The sequence below is a fragment of the Astyanax mexicanus genome, chromosome 19 (assembly GCF_023375975.1).
Source record: "Astyanax mexicanus isolate ESR-SI-001 chromosome 19, AstMex3_surface, whole genome shotgun sequence".
Taxonomy (NCBI): Eukaryota; Metazoa; Chordata; class Actinopteri; order Characiformes; family Acestrorhamphidae; genus Astyanax; species Astyanax mexicanus.
Window position 1 is genome coordinate 31,362,808 of NC_064426.1, and position 15,089 is coordinate 31,377,896.

At 34.1% G+C, this 15,089-nt stretch overlaps 2 protein-coding genes across 5 annotated transcripts in view; both read left to right on the forward strand.

Annotated features, from left to right (window-relative positions):
- The window catches only part of LOC103026886 (TOM1-like protein 2), a 46,519-nt gene extending 39,414 nt beyond the window's left edge, over positions 1-7,105 (forward strand). For all 3 annotated transcript variants that reach the window (XM_022673338.2, XM_022673343.2, XM_022673352.2), the window contains 2 exons: positions 212-248; positions 2,680-7,105. In XM_022673338.2, coding sequence (XP_022529059.1) covers positions 212-248; positions 2,680-2,828 — 186 coding nt within the window. In that variant the 3' untranslated portion in view covers positions 2,829-7,105. The remainder of the gene's footprint in view (positions 1-211; positions 249-2,679) is intronic.
- A 2,770-nt stretch (positions 7,106-9,875) lies between these two features.
- The window catches only part of srebf1 (sterol regulatory element binding transcription factor 1), a 28,147-nt gene continuing 22,933 nt past the window's right edge, over positions 9,876-15,089 (forward strand). The window contains exon 1 of one of the 2 annotated variants that reach the window (XM_022673324.2): positions 9,876-10,255. In XM_022673324.2, the coding sequence (XP_022529045.2) occupies positions 10,150-10,255 (106 nt within the window). In that variant the 5' untranslated portion in view covers positions 9,876-10,149. The remainder of the gene's footprint in view (positions 10,256-15,089) is intronic. The other variant, XM_022673326.2, reaches the window with a different exon arrangement.

Here is a 15,089-nt window from a genome sequence, read left to right on the forward strand (position 1 = left end):
CTAAGTGGAAGAATGAAAATGAAAGTGTGCATGATTGTTATAAAGCTAATTTTGTCTTGTGGAGATTAAGTATTAAAAGGTGGGTATAAAAGCTAATACTTATTGGTTTTGTCATTGATCAAGAGCCAACCATTGTGGTGGGTTACAGTGAAGAGTAAGGCAATCCCTGTACTGAAACATGCTTCTTCTTCTTCTGTTTCTTAATCTACAGATTGGAGATAAGCCTGAGGAGGGAGTCACTAGTGAAGGTAAGAAGTGGGACCTTTTAAACCATTAAAAAAAAATCCATAATATTTGTTTTCATTTATAGCAGGGGTATTTAATAAGGATTCAGTTCGGTCCAGTTAGAGAAAATTTCGCCAGGCCAAGGTCTGGACTGTCGCCTTTTTTAACTTGCGTTATAATTCAGTATTATATACTGTATACTGAAGTAGCCTAGTAGTTCTGTCAGTGTTTTATGTCATCAACAACTTAAAGACAAAACAAATAAATTACACATACTAGTATATTTCAACAATATGTATTGTTTTAAATAGGCCTGTCACAATAATTACATTATCAACCTATCATAAAATAAATGGAAACACCCTGAATAATTTCACTTATCGAGCCTATTAATGTAAATCTTTACGTTACCTTTTCTTTGAAAATGCTTTTAACAGTAGTTTTATTTTATTTAATATTATTACTGTAGCATACTTTATTATGTTGTGCGTAAAACTGATAGGGGAAGTTGCCAATGCTTTTTGTCCCCTGGGGGCTGCCTTAGTTTTGAGGTAGAGTTGTTTTGGGAGCAAAGAGAGCGTGCCTGCAAACAAGGGAGTTTTTTTTTTTTTTTCCTTCTTGCTGAGGAGTTATGATCAGGTGGAGTAAAGTGGAATATCTTCTCTCGGTTGTTTCTCTTTTAATTCCTCCAAGTAACACCGCTCGGTTACATTACTGTTAATATGTTTTATAAAGGTAGTATTTTAATGTTTTTTTTTTCTGGTGCGCACCATCTGTATTAGCTTTTCTCGCTTTATTCTCCGACTTCTCACTGCCTGCTTCGCCTGTGTGGCTCCGCGCTCTCGCATCTGCACAGATCTGATTGGCAGAGGAGAGCATTTGGTGATCTTAAAGCACACGTGATTGGTCTGTAAGTTTACTGCGCTGTAAAGCACGTAAACCATAAAGACAAGAAAAGTTCAGCCGCTTTAAATGAACACGGTCAGAATTAAATCCTTCTCAGTAATTTATTGGTTTAGGTCCGGATTTAACAACGTCTGGGTTCGGACCCGGACCGCGTTCCGCCTATTAGTGACCCCTGATTTATGGCATTTGGTTGACACTCATACACACAAAACATGTGGTTAGAGCTCTGGGTTATTGATAACACGGTTGTGGGGTAGATGCTAATCCTCTCTGCTCCAGGGGTGCCGTAGATTAGCTTAGCTTGACTCTGTGTTCTGACCCTGGCTTTCTTAGCTATGTGAAAACTTGGGGCTTTGGTGGCTTTGTGGCAAGTACTGGGTACTGAGCTATTATGTTAAAGCCACTAGACCCCTGACTGACTGACCAGCTCTGACTTTTATCTCTATATACAGAGCTATAATATAATTAATTATAACTTAATAATATACCTATAAAAAATGTGCATGAATAGTATCAGTGTTCTGTGTTTGGTTTAGCCCTACAGGATTCACACTGTTCTCTTAACGGTGCTAGCTAACATTTCTGGAAAACATGATCTCCTATATTACTAAGGTATAATAATATAATATAGTATTATATAATAATAATATAATAATATTGTGACTGGCAATTAGGAAATTCCACACAGTTCGGAACACAAACTGCGATTAAGTGTACTAATATTAGCTTGTATATTATTAACTTGGTAGTCTTACCTTTAGCTAAAATAGTGATTGTGATTTTCTGGTTTTATATGGAGTTTGACTGTCTCTCTGGTCATTCCCAGAGAGTGGTTTAAAGCAAGTGGATTTCCTTTAAAGCTGATGTCCGTAAGTTTTGGAATTTGGAGGATTTGTGGGCCCTCTCTGGTGAGAATATGTAAATGCACCGAGCATACGAAAGAATTATTTTAAACTGGGCGGGTGTGATGCAGTCTCCTTGCAGAGCGGATGAATCCGATTCAAGGTTATGTTTAGTCAGAGAGAGAGCGAGCCCAGTCAGAAACTGCTGAGGGAAATGCCTTCAGAGGATGTAAGAGAGTTATTATATACGGTTGTCAGTTTTGTCAGTATAAATGAACGAGCTAATGAGATCTGAGTTTCCCCTTCTGAAGTCTCCATTGCTCCACCAGCTGCTTGCATTCAGAAAAACTGAACCAGATCCTCTTTTAGAGGTTGTACATGTGACGCAAGTACGTAAAGACGCATGCCGTGGCCAAAAGAACTCCCGCGAAAAGCGGCACCAACACCCCAGTTTTTAGAATAAATATATTAGGCTTAGCAGGGATGGTCGTTCCAGCACACTGGTACCATTTAATACAATATTTTATCTCTTCTCCACTCAGAAATGCTTCTGATTTCAGTTTAGAAACAATAATAAATAATACGTACTGTCACTTTAATAAGCGTCTTAACTTTGTAAAACCAATTGACAGGTGTTAAAAAACATAATTAAAACCGTCCAGCACTGTTGTTGACTTATAATCATCTCTCTCTTAATTTTCTCTAGAGTTTGACAAATTCCTAGAAGAGCGGGCCAAGGCTGCCGACACCGCTTTACCGTCGCACCCCAGACGGGACCCCAGCCCTCCCATGAGCGCACCAAGCAGCAGCCGCAAGAAAGCAGAGCGGACTGAGGACACGCTCTTTGCCTTGTAGAGAGCTAAGGTGGAGACAGGCTCCGCCTTTGTGCTCCAGCTCTGCTGTAGTGACCACCATCCTCGCACCTTCCCAACGTCCACATGCCTGCCGCCCCATGCTGCTCTCCGCGTCTCTACCGGTCTCTTGATGCGCTAAGGGTCCCCTGTACCCTCCTGTTCTCTTCCATCACCTCAGTCCTCCTGGCTGGAGCAGCACTGCTTCTACACTGTGTTCATGGCTCCTTTTCAAGGCTCCACATGGCTCTGCCTGTGCCTTCAGGAGCAGAGGGATGCAGTAAAGTCTTGTAGATATTACCATTTAAACCAGTGACGTTCTCTGCAGGGATGTTGTGTTGCAATTTTACATTTTTTTTTTTTTTTTTTTTTTAGAGATGTTCATTGAGTTCATAGAGTTAATTTGCTCCAGTTTATTAACAGAATGTGTAATATACTAAACCTGTGGAACTTTGCTTGTGTGAAACGCATTGTTGGTCTCTTGCATTCCCCTCATTTACTGACTAATTTGAGATGACATCCCACAAAATAATTCCTATGCTTATTTTAGTTTCGTCTATACATTTTCTATTCCTTTTTTTTAAATATATATTCAAACATCATCGCTGTCATGCGAAATCTTGCATTTCTATTGTTCCGTTGATTATGAAATTCTGTTACAATATATAAAAACAGTATAAAAACAGCCAGATTCATGTCAAATCAAAAAGTAAACAAAGCCCTATCCGGACAGGATTAGTTTCTCAGGGGAACGTCTGTGAAAAATATTTCACACTTCTACTTAGTGAGTAAACTCATGCATCCGGACTGCAATTGAAGGTTGGAAATTGGAGTTTTTTATTTTATTTTATTTTTTAGCTTTCTCACTCACATGACATCACGTTCAGTAGCTCCTTCGTTTCCACTCGCTGTTGTGTTTCTGCGGATCTCCGTGGAAACGCGCGCCCAAACTGTTATTACGGTGCGTGACAGTGGACAAATAGCTATTTTATTAAACTACAAATATAGAGAATAAAGGGTTTTTGCTTGACAACAACAATATGCCAGATTCCACACTCCTTGTAGTTAATGGTGATGATTAGTAGTAAAGTACTACAATTACTACTAGTTACTGAAAACAAAGGGAAAAAAAAAAACACCATCAGAAAATGTTGTATGTTAGCTGCACCTTCCCAGTGTTGCGCATTGCTCCGAGTGTTGGCATGTTAAACAAAGCCACCTGCACCATGCTTTTCATAACTATTACAACCATCAAAATCATTTAAACCAAAGACAGTGTAGCTGAAACTCACTCAGAAATCTATTCACTTCACTTGTTCTGAAGATCTAAACATATTTCCAACAAACAGCTGCGACTGCAAGAATAAAACACACAGTTTAAACAGTTTAAAGCACACAGTCTAGATAACACTGTTTAGTGTTACATTCTCCAGTAAAGTGATTTTGATTTGAAGTATTACTGTAAAAGTAAAAAACAAATGTTTATTTTGGATAATCATACACTTTTGTCTGTACGATTTTTTGCACTAAGCTTTGTTTCAGGCTGTGTTGAAGTTTCAGCCCTGTCGCATAGCAAACAAAAGCACACAGGAAGAGTCTGGACAGGAAAGTCTGCCCTGTTTGGAACGGGATCCAAAAAGAAATTTAAAAGAGAGCGGATGGAATTTGTTCTCTTTTGGCTCTCGACTTATGGTATTATATATATAACTGTAGCATCATTTGTAAACTATGTATTCATATGTATACATAAATCTATGTATATACACCACAATAATGTTTATATTGAGTAATTTGAGTATTTCTCATACCTTTTGGGTAAGATGTTCAGAAAGACTGCTTGTGTTTTTGGTTTTGTCTACTTTTTCTTCTCGTCTTAGTGCCAGTTTGTGACAAAATACAAGAAAACGTAAATGGCGTAGCAAGTACCTGAATACCGTCACTGTCGGGTCTCATTTTTTTGTTTTGTTTTGTTTTGATGTCTTTTTTTTTTTTTTTTATGAGAAAATGCCAGCTGCCCTTTTTACCTTTTTGTTGTTAAACAGTTTCACAACCATTTTGGAAATGGTTCTAATCTAGTGTCATTAAATTACACTATGGGTTAGGGCTGCACGATATATGATTTAAGCATCGTCATTGGGATGAGCGCATGCACAATAGTGACATCACAGGGCAATTAAATCAAACATGTCGTGTTGCAATGTTTTGATTCTTGACACAAGAAGTAGATACACAGCGCTGTCTCTGTGTCTGTGTGAGTGACAGGCTGTGCTTCAATCCAGCACAGTTTTGCAGTGCAGATATTTCCAGTTACAGCTGAAGTCATGCTTTTAATCCTAGAAAAACGCTCTTATTTACCTTTTAAAAATTGTGCGGGTGTGTGGGTGGGGGCGGGGCTGGTGACGTCATGGGCCCTGCATTGTTTAATATTGCGATATATATCGTCGAAAAAAAATCTATAACCAATACCGTGCAGCCCTACTATGGGTCAAAGGAAATCTCTTTCCAGACATTTGCTGCCTTCAAGTCGTGTCGGAAATGAAAACATGAACGCCACCACAAACTCATATTTACCAGTGGGAAACTAAGGTTTAGATGTTTAGCTAAGCCACGAGTTTCTTAATAACAGTATGAATCCTACAGTAAAAAGTAAAAATGTTGAGCTTATTAGCAATAGTTTTAAGCTGTAGAAGTTAAACAAATAAATCAATAAAAGGATTTACATTTTAAAACGTAAAAGTCTAGTATAATTCACGGTGGATAAAAACATCACTTATCTAATGCTTGTCTTATGCCCCTAAATTCTCTTTGAATAGGGCAAAATAAACCACCTGTTTTTTTTTATAATAAAAGATCAAAAGTATAAACAAAAGTTTATATTTTTCCCAATGGCATTCTTTTGCATCAGACCAAAAAACACTCAGAACGCTTGTCAAGTTAAAGTAATTACGACCCCTAAACTCCTAAGCAGGAATTTCCAAAGAGGACTTGAAGGCAGCAATATATTAAGCCTAGTCGTAGATTGTTTTTTTTTTTTTTTTTGGAAAAACTCTATTCAGAACTCTGTATATTCCAAGGCTAGGCTTAATTCATTTGAATACACTTTTGAGCTGTTCATGCTTTTCTGCAGTCATTGGTTCTCCTGAAAACTGACTTTTACTTTACTTTTCCCAATCAGACTTTTGTTTGTTCCAGCAACAAGAATAGATAGCATCCACAAGTTCATACAGTTTAATAATACTTGGTTACGTTAAGTAGATTGATGGATAGATGCAGTGTAGCTTATTTGGCTTTAAGGGTAAGACATTATGAAAATAATACTGATGGAAATATGACAGAATATGATTGGAAGTTGAGCATTGGTTTAAGATTAAGATTAGGTTTGATTGGTGACTAAGCTTGTAATTCATTTTAAGAAATGTAAAATTTAAACATTTTAGTAATCATATAAAAATTTCTTTATTTTCTTTCACTCTAACTCCCAAACATACTAATATTATATATATTATCAGTGCAAAATTATTTATACATTAACAGTATTTGATCCTCTCAAGCAGTGTAGACATCATTAAACCAAAAATGATCAAAAACAGTTAATTGATTAAGGAAGAACTACATAAATTACTGCCCTCACAACAGCTTGAACTGCTTAATTACCTGAACAGTATTTTAGATGGGGGTTTTTGGTTTGGTGAGAAATGTAGGTAGACCTTAAGGACAGTTGGTGACCACAGCTTTATAAAGACCACAGTATTTTTTTAGTTTGTTTTAAATCTACCATCAAAATGGTACATTATGTTTTTTTTTCTGATAGGTCACTGAAATGCATCAGACTGCCAGTAATCAAGTCTTATCAATGAAGCAATTTACATAAACTAAACTGTTACTGACTGTAGATGGGTGTAGTATATACTTTACAACAGTATAAATCAGTATAAATCATTTAAAAATAATTCAATATGCCATCTTACACCCATTAATATCTATATATAACTGGTTATAAAATGTTCTTTTTGTTTGTTTGTTTGTATGTATGTTTGTTTATAGCCTTCTGTTACTCAAACCAATGAAATTAAGAGCTGTCAGTAATCCGTCTGTGTTCTCTAAAAAGCTTTGCTTTCAACCGAGGTGGCAATCGTTATTTGTAATAACTGCTTTAATGAATGTTACCATGTGACATAAAAGTCTTAACTATTTTGATTATTTATCTCAAAGATTAATGTCCGTGTATTTTAGAATATTGAAATGTAATAAAATAAAATCCTCTTGTGGGATTTAATGTTTTTTGTCTTGTTTTATTTATGTTATAAGGGGCAAAGTTCAGGCCTTTCCAATGTATGTATGTTATTGTAATATATATATTTAAGATTACACTTAAATATAAATAATCTGTTATAATATTAATACTTTTTTAATTGAAATTGTTAATTATGATATATGAATTACTTATTTGCCCACAAAACTTCCACTTCCACAAGACATATACACATGCTTTCAATAACACAGTTTGCATACATTTATGGACAATTTGTTTTTATATTTAGGTTTGTGTTTTTTGCTTTTCATTTTGTGTCATTTATGCATATATAAAACATTAAAATATAGATAATCATATATATATATATATATATATATATATATATACAGAATATTTATTTATTTATTATGTTCTTTTCCACACATTTTATATAAATGGAATCCACGTATTATATATTTTTATATTTATTATTTATATTTTTTAGTGTAAGTTATACATACAAAACTGTTTGATTTTACACTGTATAATAAGAAAGAATTATTATGTATCATTTTAGAATTATATGTATTTTATATTATATGTTTAGTGTTCAATGTTAAACTGTGACAAATAAATACAGCTCTGAAAAAAACATTGAGGTTATGTTTGAGTAAAATGAACATTGTTGTTTTATTCTATAAACTACGGACAGCATTTATCCTAAATTCCAAATAAAAATATTGTCATTTAAAATAACAAGAAAAGATGCAGAGCTTTCAGACATCAAATACTGCAAAGAAAACAAGTTCATATTCATAAAGTTCAGAAATCAATGATTGGAAACCAGGGATATTCCACCAAATACAGTTTTCATTTAATCTTGGCATGTTGATTATATTCCAGAAGTTTTAAATTTGGTAAAATAAAATAAAAGACATTTTTTTACGTTTTTTTTTTTCAGAGCTGTATATACATATCATGTAAAAAATGATTAATATAAAACAGTAATACAAAATATTATAAATATATAATGTAGACAATAATACAAAAATCAATGGTGTATGTATTAAATAAAATTTAGTTTGGATCAAATTTAGATTTATATATTTACACATTTTCTCATTCTCTCTTTAACTTATTCAGTATTAGATATATATTTTTTCTCTTTTGAATTTGTAACATACAATTTTTGCTTTTGATTCCTAACATTTTGATTGCGGATTTTATTTTTTTGTGTAAAACTTTTGGCACAAAATTCACTCCATAAAACTATAGATCTTATTAATATTGCAAGTCAGGCCGTGAGTGCTCAGCCATAATTCAGCAGCTCCACTGTTGTTCTTTAGGGCTGGCTGTGTTACTGTCGGTCGTTGACCCACTTCACCTTCCTTCGCTCACTCAGTTTCCTTCTGTTCCCTTTGTTTTTGTTGTGGTGTGGTTAATCATACATCATATTGTATAAGAGAAATTAATGATTATCTCAATATCTACTACAGCATGCAAAGCTAGTTTATAAAATACTTGTTTTTTATAATTGTAGTATTTATTTCAGTGTCTACACTGTATACATATATTAATTTGTAATTAAATTTAGGATAAAAGCATTTTAAAAATATATATAGCATAGTTCAGTATATACAGTATATATGTAGAGTATATTTTTGTCTATGGGGATTTACTATATATTTAATAAAGTCTCCAACCCCCCCATCTATCAGGCTGCAGCTCTGCCTTCATTATTCCAGCAGATATTACATGATGTAATCACGGGAGCCACAGCCGTGACGTCACATCACCCCACTCGCTTCCCGCGCGCCCATTGGCCAGTTCCTCTGGTTCTACAGGCGGAGCCGGCTCTGCAGATCAGACAAGCATGAATAAGTGAAAGACCCGCCCCTGCAGACGCTGATTGGCTGGGAGAGACAGGCCCACCGATTTAGGCGCTCACCACGCTGTTGCTGTGTGAGAACTAAACAGAGGGTTTTTTGTTTTGTTTAGTTTTTTTTGTAAACAAGTGGCTAGGCACTTCAATTTATAAATATTATTTAAAAATAAAAATAATCATATTTTAACATGTGATGTTTTGTGTTCATGTCTGTATGGATTTAATATATTAGAAATGTATTCTTAACTAAAAACGTAGGTGTTTTTGCTTTCAGAATAAAAAAAAAACTTCTAATATTACCTCAAAATAATAATTTAGTATCTTACAATAATAAGAAAAAATACAGAAAAAATATGTACCTTGCAATTAAAACAAAACAGCTCAGCTGTTTTGTCTTTTTAATGCAACTTAGCACTCAAATTCATTTATATTAATCTTTTAAAATGTCTATATGGATTTTTTAATTATTATTCAGAAATATATCAGAAACATATTTCCAAAAAAAAAATAGTTATGTTTTGCTTTTGGAATAAAAAACATTTATTTTTCTTTCTTTCTTTTTGCAGTGAATTCTTTACATAGCATCTGCACTATTAATCTACTACTTATTTACCCAAAAATATTGAATAAGTATTCCAATAATAGCATAATAATTTTTAGGCATACATTTAAATAGTAATAACAATGAGGAACGAATTGTGCAGTTTTTTTTATGTTAGGGGAAATGCCTTGTTATATAAAGAAAACAGTATTTTTTCGTAAATTTTTTTATGTATTAAATAACCCAGCATTGAAACTCTGTTAACAACAGTAAAAAGAAGATGGAAAAATAATAAAACATAAGGAACTTGCTAACAGCGTGTACTGATTTATGCAGCCGGCGAGGCTCGCTCTGATTGGCTGGAGCGAGTGTCAGTCATCCCCCAGTCTCCGCGCTGCGCCTGAGCGCCCCGTTAGCGTGCTAGTGCTCCAACCAAAGTGTTTAGACAAGTTTGTCTTGTGTAGAAATGGCAGCTCGCAGGTAGTTGTGACCCATCAATAACAAAAGTTGTGTTTCTTGGAAATCAGCGGAGCGCTTTTAAACAGATGTACCTGCACAGGTGTTCGGCCGTAAACTGCGAGAAGTTGGAACTTTACATGGAATAACGTTTTTCTTCTGGGATCAGATCACTTTTTACTACAGGACGAGCAGCGAGAAGCCAAAAAATGAATAATCTGTCTTTTGACGATCCGTCACTGGATAACTTGGACCCAAGTTTATCCCTAAATGACCCGAGCGATATCGACACCGCTCTGCTGAGCGACATTGACGGTAAGACGCACCGTAAACCATTTAAAGTCACTCAGTGAAAGAAGAGTCATATAAACTTATTTAACTAAGCTACATGTTGATGATGGTTTAGCAGCTACTCAGAGACTTTATTAATTAGCTGTGCAGTGAAGAAAAGTCCTGTTTATGATGGGGAAACCTGTATTATCTTGGATTTAGTTGCTTTAAAGTTTTATTCTCAGTACATTCTCAAGTAGAATACTATTTATTTGCCTTTGAATTCGACATTTAATCTAAAACATTGTAGCATTTAAACCCTTTATGGCATCATTAATTATATATTTTTTATGACAAAATAAATTAAATACCATCACTATTTGTGATTTTTTTCAGATTTTTTTCAACTTTTTTTATAACAAGCTGATTTATTATATGAATTACTACTGCTTTTTACAAGGACCCTAACAAAGACTATATATTAAAAAAATGTTTCAGAAAGCTAACAACATGAATGTAAACAGACACACATACATATTTTTATTTATTTATACTTGTAGGTCTCACTGTATTGGACGTAGACATGCCTTGTAACAAAAAAATATATAGATTACTCTAGGTCAAACTAGACAGTACAGTCCTCTTCCTAAGAAAAAAGCTATTAAAACTGTTGAATTTTAGCCAGATAGTTGTGTGTTAGCTAGGTTAACTAACCTATGTGTACAAACCCCCAGCACTAGCAAGCACTACTATTAACTAGAATATCTGTATTTTGTACACTATTATAGTTATTATAGAGACACCACCATACTACTTGTGGGTAGCTTACCTTAAAATCTGCATGTAAGGTTACAAATTGGGGGACTTTCTCAAACCAGGCTGCTAGTCTGGTTAAATGCACGTGCCTCCTTTAGATACAGCCTTAAGTGGAAGGTGATGGTTAGCTAGCTAGCTAGCTGTTAGCTAGGTTACTGTTTATGTGTGAGCTAGCACTGCTATTGTTATCGAATACAAAGCCTCTTCTCTTACATTAGCTATACAATATTCAGCACTAGAGTTGCTTTATCCCCTAGCAGGCATATGACAATCACTGACTATCAATTAGAATGAACCCTAGCTATAGCTAAGTGTTGAACCTGCTGCTCTGTGTGAGTGGCGTGATGCTGCTCAGTCGGGCGTGACTGAAGACACACTTAGACAACTTAGGTTATCATGGTATATCCATCATTAGAGAAGAACTGTGGCCAGGATAAGCTCATCACCACCACATCTTTTCACTGCTTTAATTTCAAAGCTAGCTAAAAAAAACCCTGTAATTTTGGCTCTGGATATAATATAACATAATATCTAGTAATATGTCCCAATTGTCTCCAGTATAAGTTAACCTAGCCAGCTACCCACTGTAGAGCCCTGCCCCTTTTCAGCTTTTTTTGTATAAAAATTATTATTTTTTTCAGTCATTAATACAGACATTAATATTGGGTTTCTGTGGTTTAGCTTAATTGTAAAAAAAAAAATAATAATAAAAAAAATAAATGCACGTTTTTGATAGTGTCTGTTATTAAATGTTATTAAATATATATTTTGTTTTTAAAAGTGTCTGTGAACTTTCATGTTGTAAGTAAAAAAATATGAAATTCATTAATTTATATAAACTTATATTTATATAAAAATGCTAGGATTAAATCTAATAAATGCCACAGAATAAAAGATGGGTGCACATGTAAGATGATGCAATGTTGTGGAGTCATTACTGCATTTTTCACTGAATGTAATTATTATTTTAATATAATACTTATATATTCAATTTTCATATATAAGTGTACTTACATTTCTGAATTTAATATAATTAATACATTTAGTGATTAAACTCTTTTAAAAAAAATTATTCACGTCTGTGCTTATGTTTCTTATTTTTTTATTTTATAAAAGAACAGTTTGTTCAAATATCTGAATTTATTATTATTATTATTATTATTATTATTATTATTATTATTATTATTATTATTATATTTAATAATAATACTATTAATAATAATACTAATAATATTAGTAATAATAAAACTATTATTATTAATATTATTATAATATATTTTTTATCCATTATTCCTGTATTTTGCTCTCTGTATCTCCTCTGAAGGCATCAGGAGAAAATAGAGTAAAGCTGAATAACCGGCAGTAACCCCGCGCTGCCTCGTGCCCGATAGTAACCTCACCCCACTGAGCTGCAGCCGCGCGCTCTCCTCCCTCCGTCTCTCAGCGCTGCTCCGCATAGCAAGGCGCGAACTCGGCCTCTGATTGGTCGAGAGCGATCACCTCATACAAAACACTGCTTTACAAATTCAGAGCTGCGAGTGTTTGTGCACAAACAGGGAAAGAGACACGTATTGTGCCTGAAGACATGTTTAAATGTACACTTTATATACTTATACTATATAATAAAAATTATATAAAAAATACATTATATATTTGTAGATTCATGGAATTCTTACGTGTAGTTATTAATTTGAAATATTAAAACAAAACAAAACATAATAATAGACGAAATAGAAAATTATAATACTCAAAAAGCTTTAATCCTCCAAGTTTGATGAAATATACATAATCTTTAATTTATATTATATTAAATGATTATTATCCTGTTAGAAGCATGTTAAGGATCCTTTTATGACACTGATAAAATTAAAAAATAAAAGCTTAATAAAGCATGAACTCCCTTTTTAAAAGCAATCACTAGAGTTTAAAAATAAAAGACAATATTGAGGTAAGAAAAAAAAAGACAATGTTTTATTGCAGAATTATTAATTTTATTTTAATTAACCAATATTTTCGTCATTTTAAGACTAATATGCAACTAAAATGATGATAAAATAGTAGAATAATAGTGCATTTACTGAAACAAAGTTTCATACTTTGCTTAATAACAAAGCCTGTTTGTAACATTAGTTGAATTAATTATCACTAGAGATGCTTTATCCTCCAGCAGGCAGGACTATCAGCATTAATGTTAGCTATCTGTATAGCTATCTGCTGAGCTGTGTGTTGGACCTGCTGCTGTGTGGCGTGATGCTGAGCCCAGGGTGAAGTTATATATTGGCACAGGACCACCATACTCAGGATAAGCTCTTCTTAAACATTTCTGCTCTATTTCAAAAACTAACTTAAAAAGGCTTAATACATATAGTTTTTAAAACTTTAGCATTGTAGACAATAATTTAAAATCTAGTAACACATCACTTGTTGCCATAAAAGGAGCTTCTTTTAGGAAATTGTTCAATCTCAAACATGCAGGGACGCCCTTTACAGCTCTGCATTGCAGTTACACTGAATCACACCATTGTCTACTATAAAGAGCACCCTTTTGAACATGCTCTAGTACATTGTAAACACTATTAAATTATTTATGTTTTGTGTAAAATTTGATATTTCCGAACGTAGTAACTTTTTTTTAACAGGTGCAAATTCGTGGCCTCATACACATTTAGATAGAATCTTTAAGTTGAGTGATCTATTTAAATACGGGAATTGCCGTCCAGTTACTGATACTAATTGTCTGGGTGTAGTCATTCCACCAGGCTAGCCTAGGCAAACTTTTGTAGGGAATATATTATGATTATGTTCTTTAAATCTTTAAATTTCTGCATTTTTCTTCTCCATCTAATTTTCTATGAGTATTTTAGATCTATATTTTAGTTAAATAAAAAAAAATATAAATATATATAAATAAGAATGAAGTAGAATTATTGTGCAAAGCAATTTCCAATATGACAGAAAAAAATATCAGTTATATTAACTTCAGCTAATTTAAGTTTAATAACATTTTTATTAGATATGTAGAAGAATATAAATGATTTAGGCACATTATCAACATTGTTTGCTATAGATGGTACATCATCATAATATATTGCAAAAAAGGGGCAACTTAGTGGGTACTTCATCAACTTTTTTAGGGTGAGAAGCAGTCTGGCAGTGTAATTATTGGAACAATATAGTAAACTGTAGATTTAAACAGGTCACAGACAGAATGTACATACCGTGAATGCCTCCTAACACTACCCCGTTTTAATGGCCACTCATTAAATGCATACATTAACTAGCACAAAGCCTTACTGTGAATGCTCTGAGATGCTGTAGCCGTAGTGAACCCTGCAGTTAGAGTAATGCCTCCTCTGAGGGAGTTTTGGGTCTGAGTGAACCTGTGGTGTGGTATAGAAAGCTAATCAGCCTCACCAGACTGCCTCTGTGCCCTTGCTGGAAACTGGTTGCTGGTTGTGCTGAATGTGAAATCCAGTCTTGTGGTATTAGCAGTCTGCTCATGCCCTTGGCCTGTAACTGGCATTACCTGCCAGTGGCGGTAAGTAAATCGGGTTCATGACACAGTAGATTTGGGCAAATGTCGCTTGAAAACTTTTAGTCAAATGCGCCAGACACAATATGTGAATAAATATGTGAAAAAATATAAATAATTTATCTTATAAAAAACACGTATTCCTGGAAACGGTGACTTTACATGAGACGGTAGAATATTACTTTCAGGTCTTTAAAGAGCATTTCTATTGGTCGGTTTATATAGAGATAAACTATTTGTGTAGTGGGGTATGCCTGGCAAACAGATATTAAGTACAGAGGCAGAGAGAGACACACACACAGAGAGACACAGAGAGACAAAGAGAGAAAGACAGAGCTAGAGAGAGAGAGACACACAGAGAGAGAGAGAGACACAGAGAGAGAGACACAGAGAGAGAGACACAGAGAGAGAGACAGAGAGAGAGACAGAGAGAGAGACAGAGAGAGAGACACAGAGAGAGACACAGAGAGAGAGAGAGAGACACAGAGAGAGAGAGAGACACACAGAAAGAGAGACATAGAGACAGATAGA